The sequence below is a fragment of the Oryctolagus cuniculus genome, chromosome 20, assembly GCF_051225735.1.
Source record: "Oryctolagus cuniculus isolate XC-2025 breed Fujian yellow rabbit chromosome 20, ASM5122573v1, whole genome shotgun sequence".
NCBI classification, from domain to species: domain Eukaryota; kingdom Metazoa; phylum Chordata; class Mammalia; order Lagomorpha; family Leporidae; genus Oryctolagus; species Oryctolagus cuniculus.
In genome coordinates this window covers 24,609,320-24,629,419 of record NC_142886.1, presented here as the reverse complement: position 1 = coordinate 24,629,419, position 20,100 = coordinate 24,609,320, and the positions used below count along the sequence as shown (strand labels likewise).

At 44.6% G+C, this 20,100-nt stretch overlaps 1 protein-coding gene across 3 annotated transcripts in view; it reads right to left on the bottom strand.

Annotated features, from left to right (window-relative positions):
- ZNF410 (zinc finger protein 410) overlaps positions 1-20,100 on the bottom strand; it is a 35,626-nt gene that overhangs the window by 2,857 nt on the left and 12,669 nt on the right. For all 3 annotated transcript variants that reach the window (XM_089322347.1, XM_002719657.6, XM_089322348.1), the window contains exons 4-11: positions 18,350-18,568; positions 16,937-17,128; positions 13,507-13,657; positions 12,850-13,031; positions 9,437-9,526; positions 2,628-2,753; positions 1,763-1,903; positions 278-405 (exon numbers count right to left, since the gene is read on the bottom strand). In XM_089322347.1, the coding sequence (XP_089178473.1) occupies positions 278-405; positions 1,763-1,903; positions 2,628-2,753; positions 9,437-9,526; positions 12,850-13,031; positions 13,507-13,657; positions 16,937-17,128; positions 18,350-18,568 (1,229 nt within the window). The remainder of the gene's footprint in view (positions 1-277; positions 406-1,762; positions 1,904-2,627; positions 2,754-9,436; positions 9,527-12,849; positions 13,032-13,506; positions 13,658-16,936; positions 17,129-18,349; positions 18,569-20,100) is intronic.

The following is a 20,100-nucleotide window of genomic DNA, read 5'->3' as shown; positions in this document are numbered from 1 at the left end:
GAACTTCAATGCTGATAGCTTGCTGTGACAGAACAGTCCCCCAACTCACAAGATCCCAACACCCAGGCTCCTTTCAAGCTGGGCCCAAGCTTAGCTTAAAGGAAGGATGCTCTATCGCTTCTCGGCCTTTTGGCTAAGATCAAGTGTAGGAAGGGTGCTCTTGTCAAAAGCTAAAGAAATCAAAGTGGAGAATTTTTCAGATCCTCTAAACTAGGTTCTTTATCATTCTCCACGTAAGTCACCACAGAAACAAAGTAAGGACAAGAGACAGCTTTACCTCCTGTGGGTTTACTGCCGTCAAGACAGAAACCTCGTAAGACTGCCTCCCTGACTGCATGGTCACCAAGTGATGTGTCACATCAGGCACTGAAGTCAGGGCACGTGGAGATCCTTCGGCAAGCACCTCTATGGAACAGCAGAAAAACGTCTGAACGGAAAGTGAATCCACAGATATACCTACCTGCACCATCAAGCCTCTCATTAGGAACTTAACAAACCTCCCCCAAAGATGGATTCCCACATTCCCCTATTTCTCCCAAGTTAATTCCTCTTATCAGATTACCATCAGTAAATTTCAGAAGTACTACCTAAGGATGGGAAGAAAAGGCAAGAAACGTTGATATGGGAGTTGAGCCCTTTTCAATGGATCAGTTTAGAGTGCGTCAGCTTTGTTACCAGGATTAAAACCGTGTATGAAACAGGGTAAAGGCTGCTTATGGCAGACATCGGGGGACCAGAGCCAGCCCCTGAAGCAGTCACCAATAATACCAACAATGCAATAACTGCTGGTCAGTGTCCCTTCCTCTCCTGGGACTTTTTTCAAGGCTGGCAAACCAGCTCCACACAATTTCTGTGCCTCATGTTTGGTTATTCACTAATATTTGTGGAACAGAAGAGGTAATAGTCAATAGCACACTGACACACACTTACACCCAAAACTGACTGAGTAGGAGATGAGTAACAAACACAGGTTCTCACCCTTAGTAACTGCTCATCACTGGGGTCACCATGAGAGTCTTCTGGAAATAGCCCACAGAGAAATGACGTGGCCCTCAAACCACTCAGAAGTTTCTTCTAGGAGCTTCTGGTTTCATCTGCTCTTTCACACTGTGCATATGACTTAATGTTTGCTGATGTGCTATACTCACTGTTGTTTCCTATATATTTCTAAGTTTTGACTTCTCAACTGGATTTTAAGATACTTTTTTGCCTTTCCCATGGTGCCAGGCACACAATAGGCACTGAATAAATGCATGCTGACCTCACCTGTTAAGTTTGTCAGAGAAGAGGGCCTGGCCTGTGTAACTTGGGTGAAATTTCTATACCAGAGAGGAGCCAACTGCTTGCTAGAGAGCCCTTTCTTTCTCCAGAGGATCTGGCTTTTGAAGGTATGGAGAAACTGCTTTATATCTCCTCAGTAAAACCTGGTTATGTTCTGTTTAAATGTTTTAAAAGTTAAGTTCTTCCATAACTGCAACAGGAAAGACAGAAATAGTTGGGCTATGATGCTGGAAGGATTACAGATGTTTTTCCCTTTCAAAATTTTTTTCTGTTTATTCTTTTGCTACATCATCTTCAATGAATTTTTTAATGTTTAGATTCACTGATCCACCCCATAGAACAAGAATACAAATACTACTCAGTCATCCCACAGCTACTAGCATAAAATGAGATGCAATAGAACCTTCATTCTGAAACACCACTTTCTTAGCCCCTAACTGCAGCCCATCTTCCCCAAATAAAGGAGAGCTGTAAGTCTTACCATCATCAACTCCCAGGATAGAATTGGTATTTGGTAGGTTCAAGGACTCTCCACCAAGGCTGGGCTGGGAATTCATAGACACCAGGTTTTTACTGGGAACTGAAGCCTCTTCAAGCAAACTACTGCCCATGAGTGGCTCAGCTGCACAGAGAACAGGATGTGAGAGAATACAGCAGTCAAGGCTGGGCCTGGTCCTCCTCTTCCTACACAAGAAGCTGGCCTGCTCTTTAGAACTGGAAGTTAACCTGTATCTGGGATGCCTTCTCCTTTCAGGAAATGAGAATGAACCCAGTGAAGGAAAAGGCTGACCCTTAGAGATAATCATCCTTGCTGTGATCACCACCTGGAGAATTACTATACAGAACAGGGTGATAGGTCCTTAGGAGTATTTGGAATGAAATAATTAAGGAAATACAAAGAAAAAGAATAAGAATAAAAAAAAAGTTATCAAAATTTAAGACAGGGCAAAAGGTAGTCAAAAAAGTTTAAAAAAGAAAGTTTAATCTCTTGTCATACAGAAATTTTTTATCACTGTGCTACACAAATGCTAGTCTGAGGGTCAGCACTAGTTACCAAAGAAATCACTGGGCAAACTTTTATAACTACAGATTCTGCAATCTTACTCATCAATTACTGCGTTTATTTGGTTGTTTTATTTAGAGGGGAGGACAAACAAAGAGAAGACATGTTTTAAAAGCTTGCAGATGATACTACTCTATTAGTTATGGTTAGAACCCACCAGCCTATCAAATGAGACCAGGTCTCTCTACCCAAAACAGAATCAGAAAACCTCCAGAGAAGCAGGCAGGCCAAAGACGTGGCTCTGTGACCCCAGAAGACACAGCCCCCCTGCGCCCTCTCTCACCAGCTTGCTCCTGCTCTTGACTGCCAGCTGCCCCCAGCTGCAGGTGATGCCGTCTCATGTGCACGTTCCTGCTCCCACTCTGAGAGAAGGTCTTCCCACAGACTTGGCACTGATGAGGCTTCTCTCCTGAAACAGGAAGGACCAAGTGTAACGGGGAGAGGTAAAAGGACAGAGTAACATTCTGACCAGAAGAGAATAGGGGCAAGACCTAGACAGAAATGCGCTGAGAGTATTAAACCAGATCTAAGAGGCTGCTGCTGCCTCCATTCCCCACCTTCCCCAGCCTCTCAATCGTCAGCACACGGGGAAGGCAAGGAGCGTCACCAGGAGGGTTAGCAGACCCACTGCACTGCTGCCTTCACAAAACCACCGCTGCTATAGAATCACGGCAGCCACACGTGGATGTATCTGCTCTGTTCAGATCATCATCTATGACCTGGAGGGCAAGTGCCACCATCAAGGAGTCCAAGCCTCAGCTTACACTATCCCCTTGTCTACCCTTAAGAGTCTCCACATTCACCCTGGTGGTTCTAACTCAATGATCTAGACTATCCTCTCTATCCCTAAGCTCCAAACTCTCAATTTACATTCCACTTAACAGACAAACCATACCTAGTGCAGGGGTCAAAAACTCATGGGACTGGTAAGCAGCAAAAGTAAAAAGGCCAAACGGGGCCACAGTAACCTAGAAAGTTTCCTTCCCCATAAAGGCAGCAACTAGTTCTAGCTAATGGTTTCCATGTGAGGAGAGAAGGCCAATAATGCCAGATCCTTTGATTTTTTTTTTTTTTTTTTAATGATTTAGTTGAAAGGGATAGTGACACGGAAGCACAGAGAAAGTAAGATATTCCCTCCTCAAATGCCCTTAATAACTGGGGTTAGGCCAGACCAAAGCCAGGAGCCAGGAACTCCATCTGAGTCTTCCACATGGGTGGCAGAGACCTCAGTACTCTGGTCATCACCTTCTGCCTCTCAGGAGAATTCACAGGAGCTGGACTGGAAGCACAGATGGGACCTGATAACAGGCAGCAGCTTAACCTGCTGTATAAGGCCAGTCTGGTCTCTCTCTCTCTCTCTTTTTTTTTTAAGAAAAGCTGGAAATGAGGAATTTAAAATAAAATCTTCCAATCTGTAAAAGTGGGGGGGAAAATCCACAATTGATAAAAAACACTGGGCAGCAATCCTCATTGTTAATAACAATGCAAAAGACTACATTTGTAATGGGGCACCTAGAAATATCTAGAAAAATGACATACACATTTGCCCTTTGAGCTAAGAATCCCACTTCTAGGGATCTGTCTCAAAGTTGCAGTGGCAAATTGTAAAATGACCTAGGCATAAGGTTATTCACTGCAACATTATTTAAGATGGCTAAAGACTGTACACAACCCAAATATTCATCACAGAGTCAGTATATAAACAAAGCAGAATACTACTGAAGCTATAAAAGGAATGAGGAACGTTCTCTTCGCTGAGACGCAATGACCTAGGATATATTGTGAGGTCAAAAACAGTGCATGGGGCGGGCTGGCGCCATGGCTCACTTGGTTAATCCTTCGCCTGCGGAACCGGCATCCCATATGGGTGATGGGTTCTAGTCCCGGTTGCTCCTCTTCCAGTCCAGCTCTCTGCTGTGGCTCAGGAAGGCAGTGGAGGATGGCCCAAGTGCTTGGGCCCCTGAACCCGCATGGGAGACCAAGAAGAAGCATCTGACTCCTGGCTTCAGATCAGCACAGCACCTGCCGTAGGGGCCATTTGGGGAGTGAACCAACGGAAGGAAGACCTTTCTCTCTGACTCTCTCTCTCACTAACTCTGCCTAATTAAAAAAAAAAAAAAAAAAAAAACCACAGGGCATGGGGCTGGCACTGGGCTGGCACTGTGGCACAGCAGGTTAATCCTCCACCTGCAGTGTCAGCATCCCATATGGGTGCTGGTTCTAGTCCTGGTTGCTACTCTTCCAGTCCAACTCTCTGCTGTGGTTGGAAAAGCAGTGTAAGATGGCCTAAGTGCTTGGGCCCTGTACCCTATACCAGGAAGAAGCATCTGGCTCCTGGCTTCAGATCAGCACAGTTCCAGCCATTGCGCCCATTTGGGGAGAGAACCAGTGGATAAAAGTTCGAGCTCTTTCTCTCCCTTTCTCTGTAATTCTTTCAAAGAAATAAAAGTAAATCCTAAGAAAAGTACAAATAAATCTATTTATAGTATGCTACCCTTGTGTAAGAAAGATGGCTATAATAAACAGAAATAAGTGTTGTGAGGAGTGGAGAAAATGGAACCTTTATATACTGCTGGTGGGAATATAAAATGGTACAGCCGGGGCCAGAGCTGTGGCATAGCAGGTAAAGCTGCCACCTGTAGTGCCAGCATCCCATATGAGCACCGGTTCGAGTCCTGGCTGCTCCACTTCTGATCCAGCTTTCTGCTATGGCCTGGGAAAGCAGTAAAGGAAGGCCCAAGTCCTTGGGCCCCTGCATCTGCCTGGGAGACCCGGGAGAAGTTCCTGGCTCCTGGCTTCGGATCGGCACAGCTCTGGCCGTTGTGGCCAATTGGGGAGTGAACCAGTGGATGGAAGACCTCCCTCCCCCCCCCAACCCTCTCTGCCTCTTTCTCTCTCTGTGTAACTCTTTCAAATAAATAATCTTTAAAAAATAAAAATAAATAAAATGATACAGCCACTTTGATAAACTCTTTATATAGTTCCTTAAAAAGCTAAACAGGGAGGTATCATCTGACCCAACAATTTCATTCCTAGATACATCCTCAAGATAAATTAAAACATATCATCAGTAAAACACAGGCACACAAATTTTCACAGCAGCATTATTTATAATAGCCAGAAAGTGGCAAATAACCCAAATCCATCAACTGATAAATGGATAAGCAAAATATAATGTTTATTAGAATATTAACCAAATCAGAATATTAGCCAAAAAGAAATGAAGTACTAATATCTGCTACAATGTGAATGAACCTTAAAAATATATGTCAAGGCAGCAGGCGCACTTTGGTGTAGTGGGTAAAACCTGGCACCCAATATGGGCGCTGGTTCAAGCTCTGTTGCTCCACTTCCAATCCCATTCTCTGCTATGGCCTGGGAAAGCAGCAGAGGATGGCCCAAGTCCTTGGACCCCTGCACTTGCATGGGAGACGCAGAGGAAGTTCCTGGCTTCTGGCTTTGGATTGGCCCAGCTCCAGCCATTGCGGCCATTCATCCAGGGAGTGAGCTAGTGGATGAAAGATATTCTCTCCCTCCCTCCCTCTCTCTCTCTCTGCCTCTAACTTTGCCTTTAAAATAAATAAATAAATCTTTAAAAAAAAATACATATATATATATATGTTAAAGCAAAGCAGTCAGTCATAAAATGCCACATACTTTATGTCTTGATTCATATGACATATCCAGAATGGGCAAATCCAGACACAGAAAGATTAAAGGGAATGGGGAAACAGGGAGTGACTGGTAATGGGCATGCAGATTCATCTACTGTTCTGTCTCCTGCATATGGCAGTTCTTTCTGGAATGATAAAATGTTCTGAAATGGGAGACATGACTGCCTCAAAACCAGGATCACACTAAAACTCATCAACTGCACAGTTTTTTAAAGGAGTGAATCTTATGGGTATGTGCCGTTTATCTCTTTAAAAAAATGCATGAAAGAAAGGAAAGGAAATATAAAAAATAATCTGTATTTGCTTGCAGTGGCAAGAAGAAATCACTGGAAAAGTAAATCAAAAGGGAAATAAAAGTGGTTTCCTACGAGGAAAGAGAACAGAAGCTCCCTTGAGTAGACATGCTGACTAGCCCTTATCTGAAACTCCTGAGACCAGATGATTCAGAATTTGGAATGTTTGCTTAAGCAGTAATTTATACTTTATCTTCTACTTATAGATTAAAAAGTAATTTTACACAATATTTTAGTGGGCTTGTATTTTGACTATGACCCATCACATGAGGCCATACTGCCATTTGTAGCACCATTTTAGTGCTCCAAAAGTATCTGATTTTGTACATTTCAGATTTTTTAATTCGGGATTCTAAACCTGTAACTTGCTTTGACTTTACATACTAAAAAGAATAACATTAAGCTTACAATCACATTTAATCACAAAAAATCAGGCTGGTGATATAATTATTTAAAGGTTATTAAGATACTTCATTTGACTATATATCCTTAACAGAATATGTTCTAAGGAAAATATAGCTGCAAAGTGTTAAGCTTTGTTCTCTGGACTAATTATTAATAAGAATATTGGTATTACCTTTCTGTAACAATATTAAGTAATTAAGAATCAAGATTTTTTTTTTTTGGAAAGGCAGTTATAGAAAGGTAGAGAGAGAAGGAGGTATCTTCTATCTTGTGGCTCACTCCTTAAATGGCCACAAGGGCCAAGGCTAGGCCAGGCTGAAGCCAGGAGCCTGGAACTCCATCTGGGTCTCCCCCAGAAGTGGCAGGGTTTCAAGTACTTGGGCCTTCTTCCATAGCTTTCCCAGGCTTGCTGGCAGGGACATGGATCTGGGGCAGAGCAGCAAGGAATCGAAAGGATGCTCACATAGGTTGCCAGCATGGCACACAGCAGCTTAACCCACTGTGCCAAGAACACTAGCCCCAAGAACCAAAATTTTAAGTATAGAGAAAAGATATACAGAAGTGACTGAAAATTATTAAATATTAAAATTTAAGTGGAGGAAACAGGTGTGTGGCACAGCAGTTGTTGCCACTTGGGACATCCACATGCCCCATCAGTGTGGCTTGTTCACCTCCTGGCTACTCTATTTCTGATTCCGTTTCTGATAGTATACATCCTAGAAGATAGCAGCTGATGGTTCAGATACTAGGGTCCCTGCCACAGACATAGCAGATCCAGACTGAATTCAGCCTGGCCCGGTCCTGGCTATTGCAGGCATTTGGGAAGTGAACCAACAGACACAAAATCTGTTCCTCTCTTTGCTTTTCATGTAAATGCAAACAGATTTAAATAGGAAATGTCAGCATAAACAAATTGCTTTCTTCTCAAACACTGTCTTCTCTAGCTTGTCTACTGCAGAGGAGCAGGAAGCAGTGACAACCTAATAGTAATGAGAACACACGGTACCCAGCCCATGGTTCCGACTAAAAGGAACAGGAAGGGGCTGCCATTGTGGCACAGCAGGTTAAGCTATCACCTGATATGCCACCTGAGCACCTGTCCAGGCTGCTCCATTTCAGATCCAGCTCCCTGCAAATGTGCCTGGGGAAACCAGCAGAAGATGGCCCACGTGCTTGGGCCCCTGCCACCCACACTGGAGCCCAGGCTGGAGTTCTAGGATCCTGGTTTAGGCATTGCCAAGCTCCCTGGGCTCTTGTGGCCATCTGGGAAGTGAACTAGCAGATGGAAGATCTCTCTCTAATTCTGCCTTTCAAATTAAAAAATCTTAAAAAAAAAAAAAAAGAAGAGAAAAAGCAAAGAAAAACCACCATTTTACAATTCTTAATGAAATAGCAGATTCAGGGCCGGCGCCATGGCTCACTTGGTTAGTCCTCCGCCTGCAGCGCCACATCCCATATGGGCGCCAGGTTCTGCTATCTACTACACAGCTGTGTACCCACTCACTGCACCTTCCCAATCCTTTTTTTCACTCTAATGGATTCAGTCAATCAACAACTCTGAAAACCCTACCACGAGCCAGGAACTTTCCCATCTCTGAGAAGCTTATGGGCAAGTCTGCAGCCTCTCTCTAGTACTACCATTATCTTTTCCCAACACTTTTCTAACCCCCTCTCATAAATACGTGAGCCAGCTCCACAAAGGAGAAGGCCAGCTTTTCCTCCTTCACTACCATACTTGTTGAATCAATTCTTCGCCGGCTGCCTTCTCTTCTGCATCATTTGATATCAAATTAGTTATGGATCTGTACAGATTCTGCCCCCAAGTCTCTTCCCATACTCCCTCCCAGTACCCTGGAGTAGATTTCTTAACAGATTTCATTCTGTTGTAGTTCAGCAAATGCATCCCTGCCAGATTACTCGGCAGTAAATTGTGTTCTCATCAGGGTGCACCTTCTAGGCCCTTCTTAAACTACCTGTCCAGCACTGTTTTCAATATAGTTTTCATGTCTCACAGGAAAGTCACTCTAACAAGATACAGAATTTCCCCTGGACTATAGCTAACTTCTGTTGGGAGGATGCAATACAGGAAAGGGAGAAGGTTAGACTTTATCTTTTCCTATTGTGCTTACAACATACAGTTGCCATAGAATATTTTCAGATATTTTGCACAGAATGAACAAACTGACAGAATTATAGGGAATTAATTTAAGGCTCCCAAACAGAAAAGGAGTCACTAAGTTTTCCTTCTCTCTCCTCTTCTAGACTTCTGGCAAGGTTTGTGGTTCTATTTGCCAAAGGTATAGTTTCTGCCAAACAGTGAGAAAAGCACGGTCACCAAGGTCTCCTTAGAAGGTAGTAACACCACTCGTTCTGCCACCAGTGGCATCCATCTTTCTAACTTCTTATGACCTGAAACCCTCCCAGAGGAATGAAAATGTCGACTCCTAAAAAGCAGGATCCTTGTCTGATACGACTTATAAAGCACCCAGTACAGAGCCAAACAAATGTGCTGATCTCACAAAAAGGTCTGAATTTTTCTAGTGACTCAGTTGAAAATAATAATCATTTTCCCCACCAATTCTAAGTATCTCTGGACATAATTACTGAGGGCCTTGCTTTCTGATTCTGCTTTATTTACATTCACTCACCATTCACCCACCCTTTTATCCTGTTGTTTCCCTACTTTTCTTGAAATCTACGAATGGCGCAGGTTCTAATACCTGAGTGAACCACCAGGTGTTTTCGGAGGCTAGAATACTCAGCAAAGGATCGGCCACATCCTTGGGCTTCACAAAGGAAAGGCTTCTCTCCTAGAGACAGAAAATGAGACAAAGACTCAGTCGTGGGATGAAGTGACCATCTCCATCTATTATTCTTTCCCATCAGCTGTGTGGTTGCCAGTGACTTACTCACTCTGACTTCTTCAATTCATGCTGTATAATTTCAACCGGGCTACCTACCAAGTACTGCCTCTCAATGATCTCCCTGGTTTGCAGCCCACCCGACAGCCCTGTCTGTTTCCTAAGAACAGCTCTGACGTTCTTCTCCCTCCTGGCTCAGAGGCTGACCCCTCCAGCTGTCCTGCTCTACCTTCTTCAGTGATCTCATTCCTGATGATACCAAGATCAACAGTGTACGCGCTGTCGGGATTTCTACCTTATACCAATTTTCTAAGACTCAATTTCTAGATCCATTTTTAAAGGTTAACTAGCTATTATATACAGCCCCATTTCACAAAACAAGCACACAAAGACAGACGTTTAGTCACAGAATTACATAGAGGTGTTGGTGCTGTGGCACAGAAAGTAAAGCCACCACCTGCACTGCCAGCATCCACATGAGTGCCAGTTGAGTCCCGGCTGCTCCACTTCCGATCCAGGTCTCTGCTATGGCCTGGGAAAGCATTAAAAGCTAACCCAAGTCCTTAGGCCCCTGCACCCATGTGGGAGACCCGGAAGAAGCTAGACCAAGAACCCATCCTTGCAGTAAGTTTTAGGAATGGAATTTGCACTAATTTTAAGATGACAAAGATGAAAAAAAGATGACAAAACTTAAAGGGAATTTCAGGCACAAGACAGTGTGAGCACAGCCTTGAAACAGGGTGCCCAAGGCAGACTGAGAAAATGGCGAGAGCCCAGCATTACAAACAACAGAAGTGCTGGCAGCAGCACTGCTCTAGACTACATTGCTCTTTCTGACTCAGTTTCCTACATCTCCTGTGGTCTGTAAAAAATTTTTTTTAATTTGACAGATAGAATTACACAGTGAGAGAGACAGAGAGAAAGGTCTTCTTTCCGTTGGTTCACCCCCCACAAATGGCCTCTAGGGTTGGAGCTACGCCGATCCAAAGTCGGGAGCCAGGTGCTTCTTCCTGGTCTCCCATGCAGGTGCAGGGCCCAAGCACTTGGGCCATCCTCCACTGCCTTTCCGGGCCACAGCAGAGAGCTGGACTGGAAGAGGAGCAACCGGGACTAGAACCCAGTGCCCATCTGGGATGCCGGCGCCACAGGCAGGGGATTAACCAAGTGGCCACGGTGCCAGCCCTGGTCTGTAAATTTTTTGAAAGCATATGTATATATTCATACCTATCCCAGAATGCTACTAGGCACTCAAAAAGTTGCTGAATGAATGAACAATATATTAATACATATGACAGACTGCCAGAAAGCGAGAAATTTGAGTAATGACAAGGCCAAATGCTTAACAAGATGGACCTGGGGTCAGTGTTGTGGCGTAGTGCCACACTGCCTGAGATATAAGAAAAGAAGTTCTAAAGGAAATGTAATACAGTGGTCAAGAATGGACTTTAGGGGCAGGCATTTGATGAGCAGTTAAGTCACCATGTGGGATGCCCCTCATTTGAGTTCTGGCACTTTGGTTGTCAATGAAATTTCCTGCTTATGCATATCCTGGTAGACTGCAGGTAATGGCTCAAGTACTTGGGTCCTGACACCCAAGACCTGTCTGTCTCTCAAACAAAAATAAACTAATTGAAGTAAAAAACAAAAACAAAAAACATAAAACACACACACTTTTTTAAAAAAAGAACATGAGTATTGGAGTCGGTTAATTCTGAGTTCAAATCCTGACACTATCACTTACCAATATGGAGAATTTATTTAATTTCTCTAAGAATAGGCTTTTTATCTATAAAGTTGAGATGGTACAATCACAAAAGATCATTGTGAGGATTAAATGATACAGAACAAGTTAATTATCCAGCTATGTCTGATGCATAGCAAGCCACTAAAACTGGTAGCTTCAATTACTATCATTATTACTGATAGAGACTTAAGATTAATCTTGACATCTGAAATAAACTAAGTTGTCACCATCTGAAAATAACATTCTTAGAGGTGGGGCTGGCGCTTTGGTGCAGCAGGTTAACATCCTGGCCTGAAGTGCCAGCATCCCATATAGGTGCAGGTTCGAGACCCAGCTGCTCCACTTCCGATCCAGCTCTCTGCTATGGCTTGGGAAAGCAGAAGAAGACGGATCAATTTCTTGGGCCCCTGCACCTATGTGGGAGACCTGGAAGAAGCTCCTGGCTCCTGGCTTCAGATCAGCACAGCTCCGGTGGTTATGGCCACTTGGGGAGTAAACCATTGGATGGAAGACCTCTCTCTTTCTCTGCCTCTCCTCTCTGTATAACTCTGACTTTCAAATATATATATATATATATATATATATAAATAAATAAAAGAAGTGCTTTAGAGTTAGATCAGAATTCAAATTCTAGCTTTGCTATTTCCTACTTACATGATGTTAGGCAAGTTATTTAACTTTATTCTTCTGTTTCTTCAATAAAGTTAATCTGAAGATTAATGAAGATAACACTATATGTGGTTGGTAGTACACATTAAAATGCTTCAATGGGGGCCGGTGCTGTGGCGCAACGGGTTAACGCCCTGGCCTGAAGTGCCGGCATCCCGTATGGGCGCTGGTTCTAGTCCCGGCTGCTCCACTTCCCATCCAGCTCTCTGCTATGGCCCGGGAAAGCAACAAAGGATGGCCCAAGTGCTTGAGCCTCTGCACTCATCTAAGAGACCCAGAGGCCGGTGCCACAGCTCACTAGGCTAATCCTCCGCCCGCAGTGTGGGCTCCCCAGGTTCTAGTCCCGGTTGGGGCACTGGATTCTGTCCCGGTTGCTCCTCTTTCAGTCTAGCTCTCTGCTGTGGCCCAGGAAGGCAGTGGAGGACGGCCCAGGTGCTTGGGCCCTGCACCCGCATGGAAGACCAGGACGAAGCACCTGGCTCCTAGCTTCAGATTGGCGCAGCACCGGCCGGCAGCACGCCAACTAGCAGCACGCTGGCTGCAACGCACCATTCGTAGCGGCCACTTGGGGGGATGAACCAACGGAAAAAAAGGAAGACCTTTCTCTCTCTCTCTCACTAACTCTGCCTGTCAAAAAAAAAAAAAAAAAAAAAGAGAGAGAGAGAGAGAGAAACCCAAAAGAAGCTCCTAGCTTTGGCTTGGCACAGCTGTGGCCACTGTAGTCATTTGGTGAGTGAATCAGCAGATGGAAGATTTCTCTCTCTCTCTGTAGCACTACCTTTCAAATATATAAATCTTTAAAAAGAAGAAAGAAAGAAAGCAAACACTGAACCCAAGGGAGTGCTGGGGTTGCACACACCTGTGTGGATGCGCAGGTGGTTCTTCAGGTTACCAGCTGTGGTAAACTGCTTACCACAGCTAGGCTCAGGGCACATAAAGGGCTTCTCCCCATTGTGGGTCCTCATGTGCACCTTCAGCCTCTGCAGCACATAGAAGCTTTTCCCACAACCTTCTGCAGGGCAGATGAAGGAGCGGTCATTTCTGCAAAAATAATCAGATAAGCATCAGTATCTGAAAATACCATTTCCTGGAGAAGACAAGTCAAAGCTCCCTTACTAACTTTCAGGGCAGACAACATATCTCAAATCTGGATAGAAAAGAACAACTTGAAGAGTTTACTAAGACTAGATACCCATTTGCACCCTCCACCCAAATACTAATCTCATAGGTATAGAGTAGGGAACCAGACGTACATATTATATTTTAAGTTCTTAAAAAACTATCTTATAATAAGATTTGAGAACTCTCTAAGACATACAGATGTCAAATGTCTTACTAAGCATTCATCCAGAATGAGGTAAGTGAGACAATGCAAATCTGTTTATTAAAGAACAAGAACTATCTTAAGAAGCTAGCTGTGGTCCCTACTTTCCTTTAATTTATCAGTTTAAGGGACAGACTCCTCTGGAAGCATCAACATGTTCTTAAGCCACACATAAATCTTGGATTTGCTCACCGATGAGTTTTGAGGTGGTACTTGTAGTGAGCTGGCCACACAAACGTCCGATCACAGCCTTCAACTGTACATTTCAGCTTCTTTTCCACTTGAGGAAGGGGCCCGGAATCTTTGGGTTGCCCATCACTAGAACCAAGGTGGACATTTTCTCCTATAAATGAGTCACATATTTACAATCCATGGAAGGACCTTGCTCAGATACTAGGTTCAAACAATAAAGCTGCTATATTTTACTCCTAGTGATCATTAATCAGATACCTAATTTCATCTTGTATCCATTTAACATTAGAAATGAGAGTGTCCTTCACCCCCATTCTACCAACAACTATCATGCTTTGTTTCACAAGACGAGGCCTCTTTGATAAATGTAAGAAACAGCCAAAATAGGGGCTGACACCGTGGCTCACTTGGTTAATCCCCTGCCTGCGGCACCAGCATCCCATATGGGTACCAGGTTCTAGTCCTGGTTGCTCTTCTTCCAGTCCAGCTCTCTGCTATTGCCCAGGAGTGCAGTGGAGTATGGCCCAAGTGCTTGGGCACCTGCACCCACACAGGAGACCAGGAAGAAGCTCCTGGCTCCTGGCTTTAGATCAGTGCAGCGCTGGCCGTAGCAGCCATTTGGGGAGTGAACCAACAGAAGGAAGACCTTTCTCTCTGTCTAACTCTACCAGTCAAATAAAAAAAAAAAAAAAGAAAGAAAGAAAGAAAAGAAAAGAGAAACATCCAAAATAATTTCCTATCAGAAACTGCAGAAAACCGAATTAAACCTATTTCACATCACACAGATTAGTGAGAATAACAAATACCCAGACTGGGGTGCTGAAGAGACAGCTTAAAGTTCCAGGTCATAGAAACCTGTATTTTAAGGAGAAGCAGTCACTCAAGCTTCACGTGGGATTACAGCAGTTTCTTTCACAGATGGCCATTCTTAGACTTCCATCTTTGAAGTTAATTTTGGCTGCTTTCTATCACGCTGGAGAATATAAGAACCCCTTCCAATTTCCTATATTATACCCTTCTTTAGTTATAAAATATTTAAGAATGCAAAAACCAAAATGATTTATTTCTTCTTTTTAAAGACATTTATTTGAAAGGCTGAGTTATAGAGAAAAGGGAGACGGGAGGAGAGGGGGTGCAGGGATCGGGGGAGAGATAGATAAAGGGAGACACAGAGATCTTCCATCCTGTTTCACTCCTGAAATGGCTGCAACGTCCAGGGCTGAGCCAGGCTGAAGCCAGGAGCCAGGAGCTCCATTAGGTCTCACATGTGGGAGCAAGGGCGTAAGTACTTGGACCATCCTCCACTGCTTTCCCAGGTGCATTAGCAGGAAGCTGGATCAGAAGTAGAGCTTCAATCCAGGCCCATGGGATGCTGGTGCTACAGGCAGTGGCTTTACTATACCACAGCTCTGTCCCATAGACTATTTTTTTTTTTAAAGATTTATTTATTTATTTGAAAGGCAGAGTTACATAGAGAGAGGAGAAGCAGAGAGAGAGAGAGGTCTTCCATCCACTGGTTCACTCCCCAGATGGCTGCAACGGCCGGAGCTGTGCCGATCCAAAGCCAGGAGCTTCTTCTGGGTCTCCCACGTGGGTGCAGGGGCCCAAGGAATTGATCCATCTTCTAGTGCTTTCCCAGGCCACAGCAGAGAGCTGCATTGGAAGTGGAGCAGCTGGGACTAGAACCGGCACCCAAATGGGATGTTGGCACTGCAGGTGACAGCTTTACCCGCTGTGCCACAGCACCAGCCCCGCCCCCCCCGCCCCAACTATTTATTAGGGAATGCATTTCGGAGCAACACCGTAGAAGAAAGGAGAACACAGCAAAATGAGGTACAGGAAGAAGTTAAACTTTGTAAGGAGCCAACTCCACAGGGAGTTAGAACCAAACTGGCCAGGCAGAGTTGTCCTGTGTGAGACCTGAAGTTTCCTTGTTTTGTTAAAGACACTGTAGACGACCTACTTCCTAACTAGGCACACTTCTCTCTCCTATCCCCTGTTGGCATGGCCGATCTCTGCAGGGCTTTTTTTTTTTTTTTTTTTTTTTAAAAAAAAAAGATCGATGCATTTAGAAAGCAGAGTTCCAGAGAGGCAGAGTTAGAGAGAGATCTTATACCCATCGGTTCACTCCCCAAATGGGTGCAACGGCCGGAGATAGACCGATCTGAAGCCAGGAGCTAGATGATTCTTCTGGGTCTCCCACACAGGTACAGGGCCCAAGGACCTGGGCCATCTTTTACTGCTTTTCCAGGCCATAGCAGAAAATTGGATCAGAAGTAGAGCAGCCAGGTCTCAAACTGGCACCCATATGGAATATTGGCACTGCAGGCTGCAGCTTCACCATGGCACTGGCCCCTGCAAGGGCTTTGATAATGTAAGCTCTTTACTGCACTGTCATTAAATAAAAGCCATTCATCACGTCCTCTACTTCTGCAAGTACAATCTAGTTTTACTCTCCTGCTTTTTGCTTATAATACCAACTAATGAAATCTAGAATACTAGTTTAATTGATTTGCACATAAATCTGGTATGGCCAAGTTATTCTATAGAAAATTTAAAAATCTACTACACTGTAATATAGTAAATTAAGCCTCCACCAGTGGCACCAGCATCCCATATGTGGACTGGTTCATGCCCCAACTGCTCCTTTTCCAATCCAGCTCTCTCCTACTTGCCTGGGAATGCAGTGGAGGATGGCTCAAGTGCTTGGGCCCCTGCACCTGCATGGGAGATCCAGAAGCTCCTGGCACCTGGCTTCCAACTGGCCCAGCTCCAACCACTGTGGCCATTTGGGGAGTGAACCAGTGGATGGAAGACCTCTCTCTTGGTCTCTCCCTGTCTGTAACTCTGCCTTTCAAATAAATAAATCAATCTTAAAAAAAAAAAAAGGGCAGAAGAAGAAGAAAAGAAAACTTAGCAGGCAGGCATTTGGTGGTTCTGCAGTTAAGTCACCATTTGGGACACATGCATCCTACTTCAGAGTGCCTGATTTGCATCCTGACTTCTCCCTTCGGATCCAGTTTCCTACTAATGCACACCCTGGGAGGAAGCAGATTATGACAAGTCCTTGGGTCCCTGCCACCTATGTGGGAGAACTGGGACTGAGTTCCAGGCTCCTACCTTTGGCACAGCCCCACTGTGGCTGTCACAGGCATTTGGGGAGTGAATCAGAAAATAGATCTCTCCTCTCTTTGCTTTTCAAATAAAATGAAAGTAAATAAATCACTTATCGGCCTTTTGGCTAAGATCTAGTGTAGTAAAATGAAAGTAAATAAATAAATAAGAAAACTTAAAACATGCTACACAGTTCTGGCCTTTTGTTCTCACCATTAGAATAACAGATTATACAGAACTCAAAATACAGTTGCTACATTACCAAAATCTCTTTGCACAGAATACTGGAAAAAAGAAAATGCCACAGGGTTCTTACCATTGCTGCTGGATTTCGCGTTCTTTGCAAGTTGTGCACGAGTGGCAGCAATCAAACTGTCATGGGCCAACTCCTGAACCCGCAGGAACCAGGGGATGCTACTGTCCGTGCTCTCACTGGAGAGAAAATCATTCCCTGAATCCTCTGCTTCATCCTGTACAAACACTAAGTGCTCGGCAGATGAGCCCAGACCTGGGAGAAACAAGATATATGAAAGCCAGTAAGCAATCCTTTTACGTGCCCCCGCTCAGAAACTTTCCATGTCCTAAATCAGCTGCTGCAGATCTTCACCTCTCACCTCAAGCTCCTGTTCTCACGGATGATCAGGCTATCACCTTTCTACCCTCAGCCTGCAGGCCTGCTGTCGTCCAGCCGCCTCTAGTTTCGCAGGCGAAGCTGTCCTCCTGGAAAAGAGGCTAACCCTCAATTCCAGTACCACGATTCCGTTCTCCAGTTATCCCCTTCTGCATCCTTTGGTGATCTTTCTCCTATCTAGAACCCATTTCAATTGGCCAGCTTTTCCTTACAGTCTTTAAATGTATTCTAGCTCATTTATTTTTAAAAATAGAAAATTCTAATTTCTCTAGCTATTACCCTTCTTACTTATCCCTTCAAAATCAAGTTTCTCAAACAAGTGTACCATTAAACTTATGTATCCATTTTCTCACTTTCCATCCTTTCCCCAACTCTTTAACCCTGGCCTCTACCCGTACCACCTCCAAAACAACTGGTCTTGCTAGGGTTATGAGACACACTCTGCCTCACTAGCCCACACGGCAGTGTTTGGCGGGATTTAGTGTCTTTCCTTCACTAAACATTCCTCCCTTGACCTCCTACCCACCATTCTCTCCCGGTTATCTTCAACTCCTTCTAGCTGCCCCTTCCCCTTCTGCTGTCCCCTTAAATGCTGTGTTTCAGGATCCCAGACTTGACTTTTCTGTTTACATTTCAGATTTCTCTTGAATCAAAGGATCTACACTCAATGTTTCACATTCCATGAATGCTAACAAGCACCAAAACTACTTATTTCAGAACACACCTCTGGAGGACTCTGGACTCCTGTTTCTAACTCTCCGAAGGAGCACTCCTCCTGAGCGTTCCTCTGAAATCACAGCCACAGGCACAAAGAGGAACTAGCCATCCTCCTCCGAGGCCTACTCCTCTGCATACTGCCTGGGTAAACGGCACCACTCCATTTCCCTAAGAAATGTCTCAGTCATCCTAGAGTCCTCCGTCTCCCTCCACATATTTGGTTGGTCACCAGATCACAGTAATTCTCCAAAGATAATAAACGTTGCTTCCATCTGATTGAGTTAAACGGGCCCCAGCCTGTTCTATTCATAAACATGAACAGAGTTCAGAAAAGGATAAAGAATACCTGTTTTTGTTTAAAAAAAAAAAAAAGAAGAATACCTGTTCTTGTTAGGTTAAGGAGAATAAAAGAAGTGCTGTCACTTGGCTGTAGATCTTGCAACAAGCTAGGAGACTCTGCAGTGGTCAAAAACTCCGGGGACTTCTGTACTGCCTGAGCCCTCGTTTCTTCTCCGTCTGGGCCCACATTCACCTGAAGGCTTCTTAGTACAGCAGAGGAAGGGACCTCTTTGGAAGAGCTGGTGTGATTTGGAGTATCATCTAAGAAAGGAAAACATCACAGCTTCCTGCAGTATGTATCTTCAAGAGCTCACCATTCTGATACACAGAACCTACCCCGCCACAGCATCCTTTCATACAGAACATCTGTATAGGAGCAGACAGCATTCTCATTTTACAAGTACAAAACTGCCTCAGAGAGGCCAGCACTGTGGTGCAGCAGGTTGAGCCTCCAGCATCCCATGTGGGCACTGGCATCCTGTGGGCACCAGTTTGAGTCCCAGCTGCTCCACTTCTGACCCAACTCCTTGCTAGTGCACCTGGGAAAGCAGCACAGGATGGCCCAAGTGCTTGGGCCCCTGAACCCACATTGGAGACCCAGAGGAAGCCCCAGGCTCCTGGCTTCAGCCTAGCCCAGCCCCAGCTGTTCTGGCCATTTGGGGAATGAACCAGCAGGTGGAAGATCTCTCCTTTCTCTTTGTGTCTTCTCCTCTCTAACTCTTGCCTTCCAAAATAAATAAATAAAATTAAAAAACAAAAAACAAAACAAAAAAAAAAACCACAACTGACTCAAAGAAGAACTGAGGTGGCCTAAGGCTCCAAAAGCAGTCAGTCAAAATGTAAGGAACAGATCCCTCTGACCATAATGAGTAACCACCCATCCACATTTGCATATTACAGAACATAGTCCTTGAAGCAGAAACCAGTACAGTGATATAAAGAAAACTAACCCAAAGGCCAGCGCCGCGGCTCAATAGGCTAATCCTCCACCTGCGGCACAGGCACACCAGGTTCTAGTCCTGGTCAGGGCACTGGATTCTGTCCCAGTTGATCCTCTTCCAGGCCAGCTCTCTGCTGTGGCCCAGGAGTGCAGTGGAGGATGGCCCAAGTGCTTGGGCCCTGCACCTGCATGGGAGACCAGGAGAAGCACCTGGCTCCTGGTTTCGGATCAGCGTGGTGCGCTGGCCGCAGCATGCCAGCCGCAGCAGCCATTGGAGGGTGAACCAACGGCAAAGGAAGACCTTTCTCTCTCTCTCTCTCTCTCTCTCACTATCCACTCTGCCTATCAAAACAAAAACAAAAACAAAAACAAAAACAAAAAAGGAAACTAACCCAAAAACAGGATCTAAATTTTCAGTTATTTTTCATGTAGACAGAACTCTCCTTAATTTTCATAATATGTAAAAAATAGGTAAGTAACTAGGGGAAAAAAAAACACACAGCCTGAAGAAACAATTAAAAATATTTAGAATAATCAATGTTTCCTTATAGTTCTGGGTTTATACTGAGATAAACAAATAAATCAAGAGGCTGGTGTTGTGGTACAGCAGTTTAAGCTACTGCCTATGACACCAGCGAGAGCTGGTTGGAGCCTCGCCTGCTCCAATTCCAATCCAGTTCCTTGTTAATGTGCCTGGGAAAGCAGCAGAGGATGGCAGAAGTTCTTGGGCCCCTGCCACCCACATGGGAGACCCAGATGGAGTTCCTGGCTCCTGGCTTCAGCCCGGCTCAGGACTGACCATCACAGCCATTGGGAAGTGATCCAGAAGATGGAAGATCTCTTTTACTCTGTC